Source organism: Phyllobates terribilis, unplaced genomic scaffold (genome assembly GCF_046119375.1).
Source record: "Phyllobates terribilis strain yellow unplaced genomic scaffold, ASM4611937v1 Scaffold_7__3_contigs__length_470593459, whole genome shotgun sequence".
Lineage (NCBI taxonomy): Eukaryota > Metazoa > Chordata > Amphibia > Anura > Dendrobatidae > Phyllobates > Phyllobates terribilis.
Genome location: NW_027362767.1, coordinates 298,694,202 through 298,714,489, shown reverse-complemented (window position 1 = coordinate 298,714,489; position 20,288 = coordinate 298,694,202). Strand labels below are relative to the sequence as shown.

The 20,288-nt window shown below is 40.1% G+C and overlaps 1 protein-coding gene across 1 annotated transcript; it reads left to right on the top strand.

The window, feature by feature from the left end:
- The first annotated feature begins 8,669 nt into the window (after positions 1-8,669).
- LOC141153191 (homeobox protein CDX-4-like) lies at positions 8,670-19,566 on the top strand. Its single transcript, XM_073637893.1, has 3 exons — positions 8,670-9,328; positions 15,922-16,067; positions 18,350-19,566. The coding sequence occupies exons 1-3, from the start codon at positions 8,905-8,907 to the stop codon at positions 18,554-18,556; spliced, it is 777 nt and encodes a 258-aa protein (XP_073493994.1). The 5' UTR covers positions 8,670-8,904; the 3' UTR covers positions 18,557-19,566.
- The last annotated feature ends 722 nt before the right edge of the window (positions 19,567-20,288 follow it).

Sequence of the window (20,288 nt, the reverse complement as noted above, 5' to 3'; positions counted from 1 at the left end):
GTTCAACCCCAGACCGCTTCCCTGGCAGAGGTACACAACTTCAACAAGAAGACCCTGGAGAAGGTGGTCGCACCCGTCTATCTCGAAGGCGTCTATCAAGATGTATGGCCAACGACATGGCAGCCTCCAAGGACTGAGGGGTTACATATACAGCCAAGGCATCTTTCAACCTTTCAGTAAGACCCTCACAAAATTGACTTCTAAGGACTGAGTCATTCCATTTGGAATCCGTTGCCCATCTACGGAATTCCGAACTGTACGTTTCCACTGACCGATTCCCCTTCTGGAGGCGATGTAGCCTAGACTCAGCTAAGGCGACTCGGTCAGGGTCATCATAAATGAGGGCAAGAGCTCAAAAAAAAACCTCCACAGACTGGAGACAAACTGAGTCCTGCGGTAACGAAAACGCCCATGACTGAGGATCGCTCTGCAATAGAGAGATCACAATACCAACCCGTTGCTCCTCATTACCGGAGGAGTAGGGATGAAGTTTAAAATACAATTTTCATGCCTCCTTAAATACAAAAAACTTGTCCCTACCTCCTGAAAACCTGTCCAGAAGGGCAACCTTGGGTTCAGGCTGGACAGGCCTACCAGCAGAGACCCCCATATTGGCAACCTGTAGCCGCTGATGCTGCTACTGAACCTCACAGCGGAGGTCATTCACCTCCAGAGACAGACAGCGGAACTGCTCTGCGAGCTCTGTAACTGAACCCACCCTGAAACACCCTTTTCAAAACGTGCTTGGCCGGTTATAATATCACGCCAGGTGTAGGAAAGACTTGTTCAACACAGAGGGAAAAGGGAGCCCAGACACTAGGGAAAAGGGGAAGTGGAGACCTCCTAGTCTGGTCTAGCGTCACCCTGTCTCAACTATCGTCCCTATATTGCCTCTTCAGCAATCGCCACACGCGTGCCTCGCCCTACTCTCCCTGGCGTATGGCTACAGATAGGGATGGGAGGAAATGAGCACTAGTCAACCTCCGCTAAACTCTATAGACAACACGAGTAGACAAAACAGGGGAAAAAGTATTGCTCCTGCTAAACTTCACAAGTAGAAATGGATATAGCCGGCGACTCCCTCTCAGACACACCAGGTATATATACACCCAGGCCAAAGAGCTAATTAGCAAGAAAGAGGTAGCCGCTCGGTCCTAAAGACAGCATCTATCTAAGAAGCTGTCCACAATGCCAAACGTAGAGATCTCCTGCAACCCACTGAAGGACGACTGTCTGTCACCTCCGACACACCCGTGACAGCAACATTGCAAATCTTGGCGTGGAAGAATCTAGCACCATAGATGTGTGGTCCTTGCTTATGTGATATGTTTAACTGGGTGTAAAAGCAACAAAAACATATCTCATGTTGACTAAGATCAGTCATTTGTGAATAGACAAAAAAACAGTGGCCACCTATAGCAATCAATAATAATCAATCTAAAATTGAATGTAAATCGTGGCAAAGAGTTGCCTGCATTAACACAGTCATCTGTGGAGCCTGGATTGCATACACAGCCATCATAACAAGAATTATAATTATCTTATTACATCAGATACCATCACTTATAGCTTCCCAAAATCGGAATTTGAAAGTTCCCATACACATTAATTAAACCTAAGCCAAAAGTTTGATGGGCCTGGCTAACCAATTATGGTGCAGACAACTAAGATCCCTACACTACTCTCACACCATGTGTTGAGGTAGAGAAGGATCAGGCATGCTGGATTTCAACATGGCTTAACCTTGGTTCTCACCATAGAGACTTCTGGCATTGGCCTTTTCTTATTTCCCCAATAAAAAAACATACACCCTCGGCTGAGCTTGCATGTGTATGTGGGGAAAGGGCCAATACAGGAATAGCTGTTGGCAAAATGAATGCTTATCCAATCTAAGGTGTATGGCCACCTTTTAGCAGACATACAATAAAAATTATCTATTATTTTTTACTTGTCCCTACAGTTTTTAATATCCTAAACTGGCCAAAAACATTAGATTTTGCTCATCAAATTTAAAATGTATGGACAGAGATTTGAATTTCTTCAACATCTCTTGATAGAATAGGACACGTTGGATTTTATCACAATTTGTCTATTAATCCCTATGGAGTAAGTATCACCACTAGTGTGTTAAGCCTCCATACACATTAGATATGTCTCTCTCAGGAGCGCATGTTTGGTCAAGTTCTCCTGTGTTCTCTATGAGAAAGTCGCTGGCTTAGAGAAGAAAGTGATTGGCAGCCAACAATCAGACATTGCTGATCAACATCTCCTACAACAATCGAATGGCCACTCCCCGTGCACTTATAAGTGTTGTTCGAAACCATCAATATTGGTGGATTTGTATGGGGGGTATTACTCTCCTATCCTACCTCCACCACCAATCTTCCTACACTAGCTTCAGCCCCTCTCAGTTTTTGTGTTTTTTCAGGTCATGCTCCTAGGCCTTTTAAGTTCGGCCAAGGTGGCTAGAGTAATTAGGGGATCTACTCATCTTTTGTTTACCCCAGAGAGTTTTGATAGAGATCCTAATGCCTGAAGGGGTTTTGTAAACTAGCGTAGTATGCATTTTGAACATTTTTTCTGACTTGTCAAGAGTAGAATACATTTTTTCTTTGCTCTCCTGGGCATCCATTGCCCAGGCTGCACCTTTTAGGGGAATGAGAGGAACCTATCCTTTTATACATTCCGTACTTCCTTTTAGCCTTCCAAAGAGTATTCAATGAACCAGGTCACGTTCACGCTAAAGCTGACTGTATACTCTATGACAAAAGGCTAATTCAGTAGGCCATTGCAACATCCAGTTTTGAACCTTGCCAACAGAATGAAGCACTCCTGACAATCTACATTTGTTTGTGTAGTTGGATAAAGAATGAACTTGCTGGTAGGGATTTGCCAACCTCCCAAGATGATTTGATTTCTGTTGTCTCTGAGTGGTATTACTTTTTAAAGAGAGGTCAAATGAGAAATCTTGAGATCTCTCCAAAAGTTAGAGTTTCTTCTAAATCTCTTCCCAGAGAGGCTGTATAGGAACCAATACAAATTAGATGTTATAAATGATCTTTGGTACTTCTGCGTTTCTGGATCAAGCCTTTATTGATTCCGTAGCTGCAGAAAATGTTATTGATTCCAGGTTATTCAGAAGGTTGAAAATTCCTTTAAAGGGAATTTGTCAGTGGGCTCAACCCTCCTAAGCCGTTTATATGGGCATGTAAGTCATAGGAAGCTGTATAAAAGGATATCTTGATATTTGTGATCCAATGTCTTATTCCAGAGAAATCCATGTTTTTCTTATATGTAAATGAGCTGTTCAGGGTTATGGGCCAGACACTGATCTGCATGAGAATCTGCCTCCAGAAATTATTATAAATGAATAATATGCAAATTGCCTCTTCAGAGAGGAAGAGGACTTGAACTCTATAGTGCCACCTGTTGGAAGCAGCAATTCTATAAGTCATTTTCGACCCTTTAACGAGTCGTGCAATATGACTTAGGATAAAAGACAAATCAGAATCTCAATTTACAGACACGGTTTTCGGGCTGTTGGCCCTCATCAGTGCAAAGTATGAGAACTGATTTGGCTAGGTGAGAGGCTCTGGACTGATGTCTAAGGGGTAAAGTTTCTCCTTGTGGAGAGTGACACACCGGCTCTGGCATGCCAAGGTAAGGAGGCTTATTCGCCGTGCAACGCTCCTCTGGGAAATTTAATAAGCAAATTGCCTCTTCAGAGAGGAAGAGGACTTGAACTCTATAGCGCCACCTATTGGAAGTAGCAATCCTAAAAGTCACTATCAACCCTTAAACGAGTCTTGCAATATAACTTAGGATAATAATAACCAAATCAGAATCTCAATTTTCAGGCATGTAAATGAATAGTCACGGTCTTTAGTCGAGAGCCTCTTCTTCCTTAGCTTATTGCATCTACAAATCATATTCTTGCTGTGAAGTTTTTCTCAGAACAGTCATGACATATGGACCAAGGTGCAATCCAATTTGGCTCCTGGTGCGGCTAAAACAAGAAATAGTACTGATAATAGTACTGATACACAGATAACCTATTCTTAACATCTCTTTAGTACACGTGATAAAGTTTGGCGTTCCACAAAAAAAACTTCAGTTAAAGACTTCTTGCAAAAAGTTGGCTCCAAGGTTCATCAGCCCATTTCATGCCTCCTGACTAACACACCACTGCTGTCCACAAACTCAGCTCTGCTACACCAAGGTGCCTGTCTGCCAACACATGTCTACTGTTAGATAGTACTGTCATACATTTGGCTCTGCTATAACAAGATACCTGTCTGCATATATGGCTCTACTGTTCCAAGGTGCTTTATGCACACTCAGCTCTGCTATATGAAGGTGCTTGACATACACAACTCTAAGAGAAAAACATTTGTTCATGGGGAAAAATGAACTTTTGTGCTGCAAAAAAGATCATCGTTCTTGGCAGCGCATCTTCTGGGTAAACAGGATACATGCTGCCGAAAACAATGGCAGCCTATGTGCAGGGAACCACCTTTACAGATCATTCAGTTTGCATAAACCCAATTATTTTGGCCAATACACACTTTACGAGGAAAGATGCAAATATGAGATTACAGTTTTCAAGTATCTAATTTAATTGCTGCGATTGACATGAAAAGAAACATTAGCAGTGTTTTCATGTAATGATTTTATTTTAAAGAGGATGTGAATGATTCCTTTATAACAGTCATAGATCACAGCCTGACAGTAGGCGGCCAGCCTGACATCTTAATGTGAAAATCCTTGATGCTGGTGAGAAGCAGAACAATTACTGCTACATGTCTGAATTATTTGATGACCATTAGCCACCTTTTACTATAATTATAAGTCTGATAAAAATTACTTTCATTTGAAAATACTACCAGTTTGTCAGCAGTGAATGTGAAGATCAAAGCAAGATTTTATTTTATTATCACCCAAGAAAGGTGCATGTGGAGCAGTAAAACATATATATATATATATATATATATATATATATATATATATATATATATATATATATAAAGGGAACACTCAAATAGCACATCCTAGATCTGAATGAATGAAATATTCTCATTGAATACTTTGTTCTGTACAAAGTTGAATGTGCTGACAACAAAATCACACAAAAATCATCAATGGAAATCAAATTTATTAACCAATGGAGGCCTGGATTTGGAGTGACCGCCAAAATTAAAGTGGAAAAACACACTACAAGCTGATCCAACTGTGATGTAATGTCCTTAAAACAAGTCAAAATGAGGCTCAGTATTGTGTGTGGCCTCCACGTGCCTGTATGACCTCCCTACAACGCCTGGGCATGCTCCTGATGAGGTTGCGGATGGTGTCCTGTGAGATCTCCTCCCAGACCTGGACTAAAGCATCCGCCAACTCCTGGACAGTCTGTGGTGTAACGTGACATTGGTGGATGGAGCGAGACATGATGTCCCAGATGTGCTCAATCGGATTCAAGTCTGGGGAACGGGCGGACCAGTCCATAGCTTCAATGCCTTCATCTTGCAGGAACTGCTGACACACTACAGCCACATGAGGTCTGGCATTGTCCTGCATTAGGAGGAACCCAGGGCCAACCGCACCAGCATATGGTCTCACAAGGGGTCTGAGGATCTCCTCTCGGTACCTAATGGCAGTCAGGCTACCTCTGGCGAGCACATGGAGGGCTGTGCGGCCCTCCAAAGAAATGCAACCCCACTCCATTACTGGCCCACTGCCAAACCAGTCATACTGAAGGATGTTGCAGGCAGCAGATTGCTCTCCACGGCGTCTCCAGACTCTGTCACGTCTGTCACATGTGCTCAGTGTGAAACTCCTGTTTTCTTCTGTGAAGAGCACAGGGCGCCAGTGGCGACTTTGCCAATCCTGGTGTTCTGTGGCAAATGCCAAGAGTACTGCACGGTGTTGGGCTGTGAGCACAACTCCCATCTGTGGACGTCAGGCCCTCATACCACCCTCATGGAGTTGATTTCTAACCGTTTGTGCAGACACATGCACATTTGTGGCCTGCTGGAGGTCATTTTGCAGGGCTCTGGCAGTGCTCCTCCTATTCCTCCTTGCTCAAAGGAGGAGGTAACGGTCCTGCTGCTGGGTTGTTGCCCTCTATGGCTCCCTCCACATCTCCTGGTATCTGCTCCATGCTCTGGACACAGCTACCCTTCTTGCCACAGCTCGCAGTGATGTGCCATCCTGGATGAACTGCACTACCTGAGCAACTTCTGTGGGTTGTACTGTAGACACCGCCTCATGCTACTGTACCTCTAGGGGTGAGAGCAATGGCAAAATGAAAAAGTGACCAAAACAGCCAAAAAGGATGAGAACAGAGAAATGGTCTGTGGTCACCACCTGCAGAACCACTCCTTTATAGGGGGTATCTTGCTAATTGCCGATCATTTCTACCACTTGTCTGTTCCGTTTGTTTGCACAACAGCAGGGGAAATTGATTCACAATCAGTGTCCCTTCATAACTGAACAGGTAGATTTCACAGAAGTGTTATTGACTTGGAGTTACATTGTGTTGTTTAAGTGTTCCCTTTATTTTTTTGAGCAGTGTATATATATATATATATATATATATATATATATATATATTTCCCCCTATATGAACTAGTTTCCATGTAACAACTGTATTTAATGCAAATCTTGGCATGTATTGTATCAAACGGTGGAGTTTAGCCAAGTTTGGATTCTTCTTGCTAGCAGCTCATGTTAAAGAAGCAGCATCTCCCTACTACTCACAAGTCCCTGCTGAAACTGACCATGATTATATTAGTTCTAAACTGATAAATCCCTAGCACAAAAATGCCCAAATTTGACTTCTATTGTTCTTCTCCTGCTTATTTTGCTGCTAACTTTTGTTCTTCTGGATTCTCGACACGTCACACACTTTAAGGTACCCATTCACCATACCATCTTTCCCAACGCTTACATACAAATGTGAACGCCTGAGAATAAATGTTAGTTTAATGTAAGAAATAGAGTAATTATCAGCCAGACACTTGATCCAGCAAAATGTCTCTGGGGTTAAAAAAAAGGATCAGGCATGGTAAATCAACATGTCCAATCCTTCTCTTCCTAGACAACATCTGTTGGAGGAAAGTCGGGAGGCTCCTATACACATTACAAATTTCATTGGTCTGGTCCTATATTAGTACATAGCTTAGCACAAAACTATCTATATAAATAACAGAGATCCTTATAGTTAAAGAGATGTTCTAAGAAATCCAACATAGTGACTTAGGCTAGGTTTCCACTACTTGACCGGCGGCAGTAAAGCACTGCCGATTGGCTACATGTTTGTCGAACTGTGGTCATTTAAAGAAGTTGTTCACTAATTTAAATTGATGAACTATCCTTAGAATAGGGCATCAATGTGTGATCAGCCGGGGTCCAACACCCAGTACCCTCGCCGATCAGCTGTTATCGGTGGCGGTAGCCAGAAGTACTCACTTGCGGAGCTGGCCGTCAATTAAAAGATTATTTCACCCATTGAACAAGTGTTTGGCTCGTTCGTCGGGTTAACGGCAGCCTGTTTAAACTGCAGAATTATTGTGAAATGAGCGTTCCTAGGAATGATTGTCAACAATAATTGTGCAATGTGAATGCACCCTTAGCACAAGATCTGCAATCTGGTTATAAAGAAGAATCCTGGCATTAGGACTACCGGGTACTATAGTGGGAGACAAGCAAAACACCACCTCTAGTACATGATAACTGTAACAGGACGCTCATTCATATCATAAAAAAGTCAGTTTGTGCATAATTATATTGTAAAAACTTACCATTGCAATTAAAAGGTTAATAAGCAGTGGTTTCTTCTGTATCTTAAAGCTTTTGGACTCTGTAACATGTACGAAGGTTAGAATGAAAGAAGTCTAGGAAGATGATTTATGACTCCTAAGATCTTCTTTATGATAGTTTAGAAAAAAATGCCATGATTTTTTACCTTTAATAGGCTAAAACTTCTAAAGCAATCACGTTCTTAAAAGTGTACTATAAAGAACGGTTCTTTACAAGATTGAGGTTACCTATTGGAAAATGACTCTACTAACAAAACTGATGAATACAAAATATCATTGAACTTTTCAAAATCGACCAAGAAAAACAATACATTTAGTGCGAGCCATGGGCTGCACTTTTTGTGCCATCTTCCAAGCACATTTGGTATCTTTCCTCCAATTTTCCTCTTTATCAGGATGTACAATAAAAAATTATATTGTGGTACCGTGTTAGCCAGAAAAATGTATGTAAATAGTTTTATGCCCAAAAATGACAAAAGTATCCTCAGAGTGATACCTTTATTGGCTAACCAGAAAAATATATTTTTTTTTCTGGTTACCCAATAAAGGTATCACTCCGAGAATACTTTTGTCATTTATGGACATAAAAGTATTTACTCCTCTTTATCTAGCAATGGCAAAATGCACAAACCGCAAAATTTGTGAGAAATGTATAGCCTTCACCATTACATTCTTATAAAAGACAAAGTTTTAGTGAATACTCTGTAAAACCAGTTCTAGCATAAGGTAACATAGGGCAATTACACACTGGAATCAAACAAAGTTTCTGTAGACAGCTTAATGCTTTACCTATTGCTTCTACCCTGCCATAAATTAAATTGCTCTTAGGGTGGGGACTTTAGAAGGGACAGCTGGGAAAAGGAAGCTCCATAGCCAACAGCAAGGTGGAGTTGGTTGCATGCTTCTTTTTTTATTGCAATGCTAATGGAATTTCAAAGGAAGAGGCTGCAACCTCCACATCAGGAAAGATAACTTGGAGCTTCACCACCGCAAGTGACTGATACTTGGGAAAACTTTAGAAAAGTAAATAGGGAAAAGAAAATTTGTGATTTTTGGAATAATCATGTCCTAAGGATAACAACCCCGCATAATGTATGTAAGCTACTTTATTGACCAAGAGAACAGCATGTATCCTGCATGTAGAAAGTACACTAATGGCAGTTTACCAGTGCAGCATTTTCCAGCAAATACCCATTACTCTAACTATATGGGGTACCATAATACGCATAGTATGGACAGTCATGGACATCCAGCAAGCTTGTGGGAAAACAATCATGGAATAGCAGTAGAAGAATACAATTACTATGGCCCTGGAATCCCTGGAACAAGTTCTCCGGTAATATCTGGATTGTCGAATGCACACACAACTTATGACTCTCATGACTATAGAGACATGCACCATTCTGGACCCGGGGAAGTGCCTATAAATACAGTGAATATTCCACCATCATCCAATAACCAAAGACATCATCCTTATGATTGGACAAAGAAAACAATGCACGCAAGTCCTGGAGGTAAGCTTCATACTTATAGTTGTCTTATTGTATGGAATATATTCTCGGAGTGATACCTTTATTGGCTAACCAGAACAAAATATATATTTGCAAGCATTCAGAGCACAGAGGCTCCTTCTTCAGGCAGGAAGACAAATAAATTCATGAATTATTAATTCATTTGTAATCCTGCCTGAAGAAGGAGTCTCTGTGCTGTGAAAGTTTGCAAATATATATTTTATTCTGGTTAGTCAATAAAGGTATCACTCCGAGATTCTACTTTTGTCATCTTTGAGAATAAAAAGTATTTACATAGATTTTTGTGGTAAACAAGGCACCACAATATAATTTTTTATTGTACATCATGTATGGAATATAACAGTTCAAATTAGGAGAAAAAAAGTGGAAATAGCAGAAAAAAAGATGACAATTTCAGTTATTAAACTATATATGCAAGCTTAGCTCTCTTTATACCTGTGAGACATTGAGAAACATGTCATAAGATAGTACAGAGCGCATAAAGTTTTCGGAAGGCGTAAAAGCAAGTAAAAAGCAAAGATTGAATCAGGAGATAAGGACTTAATTCTACCCAAAAAATACAGGTTCAAATTCATAATCTACACACCGAGATACCGATAATAGTGCTTTTACCTTTGCAATACATATTCCATATACACAGTTTATTATCATTAATAGAAAATATATACATATCAGCATTGCATGCAACGTAAAAAAAGCATAAAAATATAAGATACCCAACAAGTTTTAAGTTTTAAGACACTTTCAGGGTGGGATCATGTGTAGCATTATTGGCGTAGATTTTCGAGGGGCAAAAATCTGCATTAAAAATAAAGTAAGTACAATGGTAAGGTGTTTTTATAAATTTCATACAGTGAACTAAAATGCGCTCAATTTGAGGACACCCTACAGATTTCACTGATTTTATTTTATTTTAAAACAACATGTTAATAAGTGTGGGTTTATTGTCTGTTTTTCCTGGTTCTGCTGCAGAAAAAATGTATAATCCATGGTAAACCAGGATTGATACTATGTACAGTACTGTGCAAACGTTTAAGCATATGTGGAAAAAATGCTGCAAAGTAAGAATGGTTTAAAATATAGAAGTGTTAATAGTTTATTCATTTTTTAGTAAATGAACAAAATACAAAGTGAATGAACAAATCAGGAATGTAAATCAAATCATTATTTGGTGTGATCAGCCTTCAAAACAGCATGAATTCCTCTTGGTACACTTGTATACAGTTTTTGAAGGAACTTTGCAAGGAGATTGCTCCAAACTTCTTGGAGAAGTAACCACAGGTCTTCTGTGGATGTCGCTTGTGCAAATCCTATTTCTTCATTTAATCCCAGATCAGGGCTCTGCGGGTCCATATCACTTCCACAACTTCTTCTTTCATCTTTACACTCAAGATTTATTTTAGAATTTATTTTACTTGCTTAAATAGTGCCATTTATAGACATCATCATCTGTCCCCATTGGGGCTCACAATCGAAACTCCCTATTAGTACGTTTTTGGTGACAGTTGTTAATGACATTGGCTGTGTGTTTGGGGCCATTGTCGTGCTGCAGGATAAATTTGGAGCCAATCAGACTCTACAATGATAGTAATGCATGATGGATAAGTATCTGCCTGTATTTCTCAACAATGAGAACACCATAAAAAAGCCAGATAATGGTAATAATTTGCAGATATAGAGTTAATCTGCAGGTTAATAGCATTATGAAGGTTCCCGGCCGCAGTACTAAGAGTCTGGAACCCAGAAGAAGATTAACTTTATCCCAGGAGCCAACAGCTTTCAGTCATGCAAGCATGCCTAGAGCAATCAATTGTAGAGCCGGCTGTCAGTCAGTGTCATGGAGCATTTACAGCCGCCGCTCTCCGTTCTGACCATAATTGCTCCACGCACACCTGCATGACTGAAGCCAGCGGCTCTTGGGAAAATAAAGTTAATTTTCTCCTTGGTGCCGTACTTTTAGTACCTCCACAATACTATAATCTGAAGATTTATCCAATGTCTGCAGGTTAATAGAGTTATCGGACCTGACAGGTTCCTTTTAATCCTAGCCAAATTCACAACTCCATTGGCTGAAATGCAGCCCCAAATTGTAAGGAACCTCCACCATGCTTCACTGTTGTCTGCACTCATTATTGTATGGCTCTCCTGCTCTTCAGTGAATAAATAGCCTTCTGTTAGAGCCAAATACTTCAAATTTTGACCCATCAGGCGAAAGAACCTGCTGCCATTTTTATGTACTCCAGTGCATATGTTTTTGTGCATAGTTTTTTTTCTTGGCCTTGTTTCCATGTCAAAGGTATTTTTTTTCACAGCAATTCTTCCAGTCTTCTCCAAACAGTAGATAGATGAAAATGGGTGTAAATCTTTCATCTGCTACACTGTTTCCTTGGTCGACCACTGCATCTATGGTCCACAACGCTGCCCACTCCTTGGTGTTCTTAATGCTGACAAATAGAGGCAATACTTATCCATCATGCAATACCATCAATACCATCAAGGAGGCACCTGAATGGCTTCAAATTTATTTTGCAGCAGGACAACAATCCCAAACATAAAGTACAACCAGTGTCATTAAGAACTATCTTCAGCATAAAGAAGAACAAGGAGTCCTACAACTGATGATATTGCCCCACCTAGCCTTGATCTCAACATCATCCAGTCTGTCTGGGATTCCATGAAGAGACAGAAGGATTTGCACAAGTGACATCCACAGAAGATCTGGGGTTAATTCTCCAAGATGTTTGTAACAACCTCCCTGCAGAGTTCCTTCAAAACCTGTGTAAGTGTACCAAGAAGAATTGATGCTGTTTTGAATGAAAGGGCGGTCACAACAAATATTGATTTAATTTAGATTTCTCTTTTGCTCAATCACTTTTACATTTTGTTACCTGATAAAAAAAACTATTAACAATTGTTATTGTTTTTTTTTTTTTTTAAAGAATTCTTACTTTGCAGCATTTTTTACATACCCACCTGCCTAAAACTTTTTCACATACTGTATATTTCATTACAAAGAAAATCAGGTAGCATTAAAGTATTTTTTCACATTCTGGTGATGCAATCACTAAGTTCGTAGCCCCTAGCTAGACTAGTCTCTTCCAACTGTGTTGAGAAAACTGTTGGTTTTCTCAACACAGTAGGTGAAATAAAATGGCACTCACAACCGTGGGACGCAAGTTAATATATAGCAATGCTGTGGACATGAAATTTCCTGCTAAATAAAATTAGAGAAGTCCCAGTAATTTTACACTAATAATTTATAAGGTCTTTATCCCTTATATGCATTAAATGTCATTTGTTTGCTAAAACAATTGTTTGTCTGATTTAACGCAATGAATAATTATTTTGGTTTAAATTATCCATGTTGATCAATTTTTGATTAGGACTCATTCACACGTTCGAATTTTCCACGTATGAGAAAAACGGACCGATTATTCTGTTTAGACTTTGATCAGAGTTTGAACAGAATGTGCTGGAGTGTCATCCGTTTTTCTCGTACATGGAGAAATAAAAAAAAGTCTCCATCTTCTCTATTTTGACAATCTGTGAAAATCGGACCACACTCGGATGTCATCTGAGTGCAGTCCAATTTTTTCACAGACCCATTGAATTCCATTGCCGATTTTAATCTGACGCTCGGATCAAAATTGGACATGTGTCTGCGATTTTATGCGGATTCGGTCCGCGAAAAATCACAGTCATGTGACTGGCCCCATAGATCATCACAGGTATGAATGCTAACCGGGAAAAACAGGACGGTTACGCGAAAATCGGACGTCCAAATGAGCACTTAATATGTATTAATTTGTATTCATTTTACGATAGGGAAAATTAAATAAAACTCGTACATTCAACTCTGTTTTGGAAATAACTTCAGATCCATTATTAAAACATGCTTATACTATAGTTTATCATGTTTGAGATATAAGGATATTTAACTAATCCAATACAATATGATCAGAGATTTTTATAATTAATAATAATAATAATTATTATTTTTACAGCGCCAACATATTCCGCAGCACTTTACAATTTTAGGGGGGACTTATACAATCAATACAGAATAAGTATATCTCATATCAAAAGGAGTGAGGGCCACTTATTAAAGTGGAAGTGTAAAATATTAAAATAGTTGAGATAATTTTACAATTCTAAGGACTGTCCACTCGATTCCCATTAGTTTGGCCATCCACATAAGATAGTAGTCAGCCAAACACAGGGTGATTAATATTAAAGACAAATATGTATATTATTTATGGGAACATCAACAGACTGGAAGGCTTAAAAACCAACCAGACAATCTTTCAACAGACTTACTTTTCACATATTAGATTGCAACCCGATTCCTGTGCAACTCTTCAGGCTCTGTCGATTCATGTAATGTGTATGACCAACATTTATCAAATATTTAACAAATGAGCATTTAACAATCCCCCAAACATAGGAAGCTTTAATTGGTCATAGAACAAAGTAGATAAAGAGTCAATGATTTTATATGCAATAATTGTACACTAGAAATTGGTTGCAATCACCCAAAATAATTGCAATTAAAATCTGATATCTACATTTCAATAAATGCTCCATTGTAAATGGTATGAGTTAGATCAGTGCAAATTCATCAGATCTAAGAAACAAAATTGTTCCAATTATGGCATCTTTAGAATGACAGATGCCATTCGATGAAACTGGTCAAACAGGCAGCAGCTAATATAGATATACCGGTAGAGCCGGAGTGGGCTCATCACTAGGAGATAGCAGTCCTTTTAACCTCGCATTTATAACCAATTTACAGCCAATCTGTCAAACCATTTTTTCCCCCGGAAATTTGGAAGAAAGTGACAGGATCTAGCTGTGCTATATAACACTCTCATTGTACTACGACTGCCATATTTTTGTACTGATAAGGTTAGCATTTTTGTAGGGGTTGCCGAGGATCCATTTGCACCTGAGTTGCACCCAAGAGCTTCAAGTTACTTTTCTAATTACAGCTGTTTGAGTATACCAAGTCTATAAATACAGTGACAGAAACTAATAACATCTATTATAATTAGAGTAGTAGTCCCCCATAATAGAACAAATTAGGCAATAAGGCTGAGTTCACATGTTCAGTTATCATCCGTTAGAAATTGATACAACAACAAACAAACTGATTCAAATTCAAACTGATGAAAAACTGATGCACTTCAAAACTGATCCATTCACATTCACTTCAGTGATTTAAGAAACAGATTCAGTAGCAATATGTTTTTTTCAGCTGGACAAAATATTTGTCCATTTTAGCCCTTTTTGGAAGGGCTAAAAAAACTTATAGCTGCTGGATCCATTTGTTCAATCTTTGAAGTCAGTTTTAAAATGCATCAGTTTTTCATCACTTTGAAACCGATCCAGTGTTTTGTTTTTTTTTTGAGTTTTCTAGATCCATTTCAAATCGATGATTACTGGACATTTTATTCAGACTAAGTTCACACGTCCAGTAATCGTCGATTTGTAAAGGATCCAGCAGCAATCAGTTATCTAAGGTGATGTCCAGTGATCATCCGTTAGATCGGATCCAATAGCAAGCCGTTTTTCTTTCATTTGAAAAGGATCCGAAATGGGATCAGTTTCAAATTGAAGAAAACAGATGGCTATTTAACTGATGCGTTTTCCACCGACTTCAGTGTTTAAAAACGCATCAAGTTAAAATCTTTTTTTTTTTTAGCTGGACAAAAAGTTTTGTCTGTAAAACTTTTTTTGTCAACAGATTGCTGCTGGATCCATTATAAAGTATGATTACTGGACATGTGAACACAGCCTTAGCTGGACAAAAAAAAGTTGTGTAGACTTTTTTGTCTGGCTAAAAAAAACAGGAGCTGTAGGAGAACTACCAATTCACTTCAAGCTTGTGAGGGATGTTTAGAAGGCATTTCGCTTTTCATGATCATATGTTTTTTACCTAAAAGTTGTTTGGCTAAAGACGTTAGTATCTGTAAAATGTAACACTTGCTGCTACAATTTGCTGCATCAAGCAGTAATTAGCTTATAAATTAGGTCTATACATCTGTATGAGAGGTGCAACACCGAAAGTAGTAGCTTCACTACAATAGTGGAACTTAGCAAGTGTAACCTTAGATGACTATAAAACACAACGTAAGTGAAACTAGTCACATAACAAAAAGATGTGTACATTAGGCTCTGTTCACACCATGTTTTAGTCTACAGTTAAAATATAGTATACATAGTATTTATTTATTTTCCTCACTTATATAGCACCATTAATTCCACGCCACTTTACATATATCATCATCACTGTCTCCATTGGGGCTCACAATCTACATTCCCTATCAGTATGTCTTTGGAACGTGGGAGGAAACCGGAAAACCTATTTGTATAATATACGATATATCACAGTGTATATCAGTTCATTAAATAAGAAAAAACCCTAGCTATGTAGACTGCATTGTTTTCAGTGGTCTTTACGGGTCTTAAGTCCCCATTACACATGGAGATGAAAGTCAGACAAAGTTGTACAAGAGGTCAATCAATAATGTCCACAATGTGTAAAAAAATAATTTCATTTTGTTTATTTTGCACAGGAAAGACAAGAACAAAAGAGAAATACAGAGTGGTGTATACTGATCATCAGAGATTACAGCTGGAGAAGGAATTCCTCTCCAATAGATACATCACCATTCGACGAAAATCTGAAATTGCCTTGAATCTGGGCTTATCTGACAGACAGGTATGCGGGCTAGCAGTTGTCTAAAGGTGCATTTAGACGGGTTGAGAATCGTTGCTGGTTATTTGCCCGTGTAGACATGTTGGTGATCACTCGATGAACAAGCAAAATGCATATTTAGTATGTGATTAGGTGATTTATTTCAGCATAAAAATTGTTATTGGCAGCACATCGCCCTTGTAAACGAGAGATGTGCTGCCGATGACATTTTGCTGACATGATCACATTAATAATCGTTTTTTCGCTTGGAGCCTATAATGTACTTTTGTGTGTGTCCAATCTCATATGGAAGCAGGTTTTCTTCTCATACATTTAATTGTAATTTACAAGAAAAAAATGCTAGCTGGCTCATTGTATGCCATGTAAATAGTGTAATGGAGGCACCACACAGCGGCACATGAAATGCCTAGGGCTCCATAATATAGACCTGATGTAAAGGATGTGTGTATGCAGCAAGGCAGTGCAGCACACAGCAGGATCACATGGCATTGTAGTGTACAGTAGTGTATAGCGATAGTACGTGGTTTTATAGTGTAGTATAAAGCAGGAGCATATGGCTTTGTAGTGTAATGTATAGCGGTAGTACATGGCTTTGTACTGTAGTGTATCGCGGTAGTACGTGGTTTTATAGTGTAGTATAAAGCAGAAGCATATGGCTTTGTAGTGTATAGCGGTAGTACGTGGCTTTGTAGTGTAGTGTAGTATAAAGCAGGGGCATATGGCTTTGTAGTGTAATGTATAACGGTAGTACGTGGCTTTGTAGTGTAGTGTATAGCGGTAGTACGTGGTTTTATAGTGTAGTATAAAGCAGGAACATATGGCTTTGTAGTGTATAGCGGTAGTACGTGGTTTTATAGTGTAGTATAAAGCAGGAACATATGGATTTGTAGTGTATAGCGGTAGTACGTGGCTTTGTAGTGTAGTATAAAGCAGGGGCATATGGCTTTGAAGTGTAATGTATAGCGGTAGTACGTGGCTTTGTAGTGTAGTGTATAGCGGTAGTACGTGGCTTTGTAGTGTAGTATATAGCGGTTGTACGTGGCTTTGTAGTGTAGTGTATAGCGGTAGTATGCGGCTTAGTAGTTTATTGTAAAGCAGGAGCACGTGGCTTTGTAGTGTAGCTCAGTCGTGGCTTTGCAGTATAGCATTCAGCAGGATCACGCAGTTTTGTAATGTGGTATTCAGCAGGAGCACATGGTTTTATAGGGTACCATATGGCAGTGTCATGTGGCTGTGTAGTGTATTGTACAGCAGAATGTCATGCATGCAGGTGGTGCACATGGCTTGTGGACCCACTGTAGATCCTGATGGTGGAGTCAGACTTGAGCAGCAGGTAGCTGTCAGGTACCACTCCTAGGCAGTCCCCTGTACTGCAGCTGCTGACCCCAGGGGTTGGGTACGTACACATGGACTGGACTCGGGCTCCGTTCAGACTACTCTTCGGGCAGGACAGATACTGACACGGAGTCACAGACACTACGTAGTACACGTTCAGACACTGGCGCACAAGGACCAGGGGAGCAGGCTCAGACACTGGCCACACATGGACCAGGGGATGAGGTTCAGGGACTGGCCACACACGGACAAGGGAACGAGGTTCAGGAACTGGCAACACACATTCCAGGGGATGAGGTTCAGGCACTGGCCACACATGGACGAGGGGATGAGGTATAGGCACTGGGCACACACAGACCGGAGACGAGGTTCAGGCATGGACCAGGGGACCTAACAACTCAGTAGTAGCACACTTCACTCACTAATGGCTCAATTTTGCTTAGGCACCTCCCTACTGGGGAGGGAGCCTTTTACACTAAATGCCTCCCAGCCATTTTACTTTGTGCGCACTGCCCCTGTAAGAGCAGGGGAGAATGCGCGCACTGCCGAGGTCCCTGCATGGAGGGAGAAGAGGAACCATGCAGGGGCTCCGGCATTAGTGTTACACAGAGATATGTGGCTTTGTGGTGTATTGTGCCGCAGATACGTGGCTTTGAAGTGTATTGTACAGTAGATACGTGGCTTTGTAGTGTAGTGTACAGAAGACCGGTGGCTTTGTAAAGCGCCTAAGACTGAAGATTATAAATGGGTGAGCTGTAGGGACATTGAACGATATCTACTATTTCATGTGCCATTATTCCTTCGCGTATTGCTATTAGCCAGAATAACACTTGTGACTGAGTCTGCATAAGCTAGCTATATATCAGTAAAAAAAATAACACTAAAACACAAATTTCATAATATTACCCTTCTGTTAAATATGTTCTTAATATTTTTTTTAACCATTGCAGGTAAAAATCTGGTTTCAGAACCGTCGAGCCAAGGAAAGAAAATTAATTAAAAAAATAGGACAGCTAGATGGCAATATGTGTTCTGTACGCAGTGACTCTGGGTCAGTCAGCCCAGCGGATATAACGGCCATATTATACACCCAGCCACATGCAATGGGTGGGCTACAGTCACTGGACAGTATGGAGCAGGTTGAAATATCACAATGAACAGCTTCTTGGCCCCAATAAAAAAAATGATATTTTTCTGAGATGGAGAAGCAGGAACAAGACTTATGAGCCAAGCACCAAAATACAGAATGTTGTATGGGAACAACATAAATTCTTTATGCACTGAAGATGACTTTAAATGGACTCAAAGAATGAGAAATTTTTACTGGACAGATAACATTTCTTGTAAGATTAGCATGATAGCATGCAGGGTGAATAAATATGAAAAAAATGACATTTATTTTTCTTTAAAATAGAACAGTACATTCAACAAACTTTACATAAATCAATTGTACAGGCGAATATAAGAAACTTTGCAATGTATCTTATCAGAGAAATCAGCTTCCTTCCCCGCTTATAAGACACTTCTTTCTCTGCATCCAGCATTCTGAACTCACCGTCCACTGGGAAAAAGCAGCTCAAGTCCGTCTGAGCAAGACGGTGGGGGAGTGAAGAGCAGGTAAGGGAACAGACAAAACCATGGTGCAGAGCTCTATACATCTGTTTTATCTCCCATCAGAGCTTGACTTCAGATCAAGACAGCTCAGCTCTGCTGCATAATGTCCTTCATGTTGCTGCAGCTTGTCTCTGTGAGATAAAAAGTGAATGAAGAGCAGGAAGTCCCCTTTCTGTGATGTGCGGTCTATGGAAGAAATCACTGCAGCTCATCTCCACCCCCCAGCAAGCAGTGAACTGGATGCTACAGATACACCATGCAGAGGGGAAAACTGGTGAAAATGCAGGATAGAAGTCACATTATGGCCAGATATACTGTTATTCCTCATGTACACAGGACACCTTATTCTGAATAGGTAATAATCAAACAGCCAGCGAATTAGAGTTAGCTTGAAACAGGTGCTAGTTCCTCTGGAGCCAACCACTGAGCTCCTGTAGACCAAAAGTGGACAGAGAGAAGGAGCTGCACACCTAAAGACACTTGGAGATGCTTCAAATTGGATTTATTGACATTATTTCATATCCGCAGTAAGTATAGTATTATGTAACGTTTCAGGGGAAAACGCTTCTTCAGGCGTATAGGCTGTGTTCACTGCATATAGGTCAAGGGAATCCAGAGAGCGCGGTGGGAACAACCAGGATCCAGCTGTATCAAGGCCACTCCACAGGCTTTGATACAGCTGGATCCTGGTTGTCACTTTTGGGGGCAGCCACCTCACACCCTGGATTCCCTTGACTTATACGCAGTGAACACAGCCTATATGTCTGATGAAGGGTTTTCACCCGAAATGTTACGTAATACTGCTCTTACCGCGGTGCAACCAATGGATATGAAATACTGTCAATAAATCCTATTTGAAGCATCTCCATGTGCCTTTTAAGGCATCTCCATGTGCCTTAGGTGTGCAGGTACTTCACTCTATCAACCTTATTCTAAACAGTTACTTGAAAGCATAGTTACCTTTAAATGGGGTCTGTCAGCCCAAGCAGAGGTTATGAACTGATAACATAACCTTGTCAACATTTTTGCACATTATACAAAAATTACTGTTTTCACACCAGTTTTACCCAGCTCTGCCAAAAAGGATGGAGCTGGACAGGAAGGCGGTGTGACACCACAGCTTGTGGTGGCATTCCTTACTCCAGAAATCTTACTCCAGGCCTTGACTGGAATAAGATATGTAACAAGGCACACGTCACTTGTCAGACACCCCTGATTAATTAAGAGGCCTGACTCCCAACACGTCGGTCTTGAAGAATCAGGGCCTATGGGCTT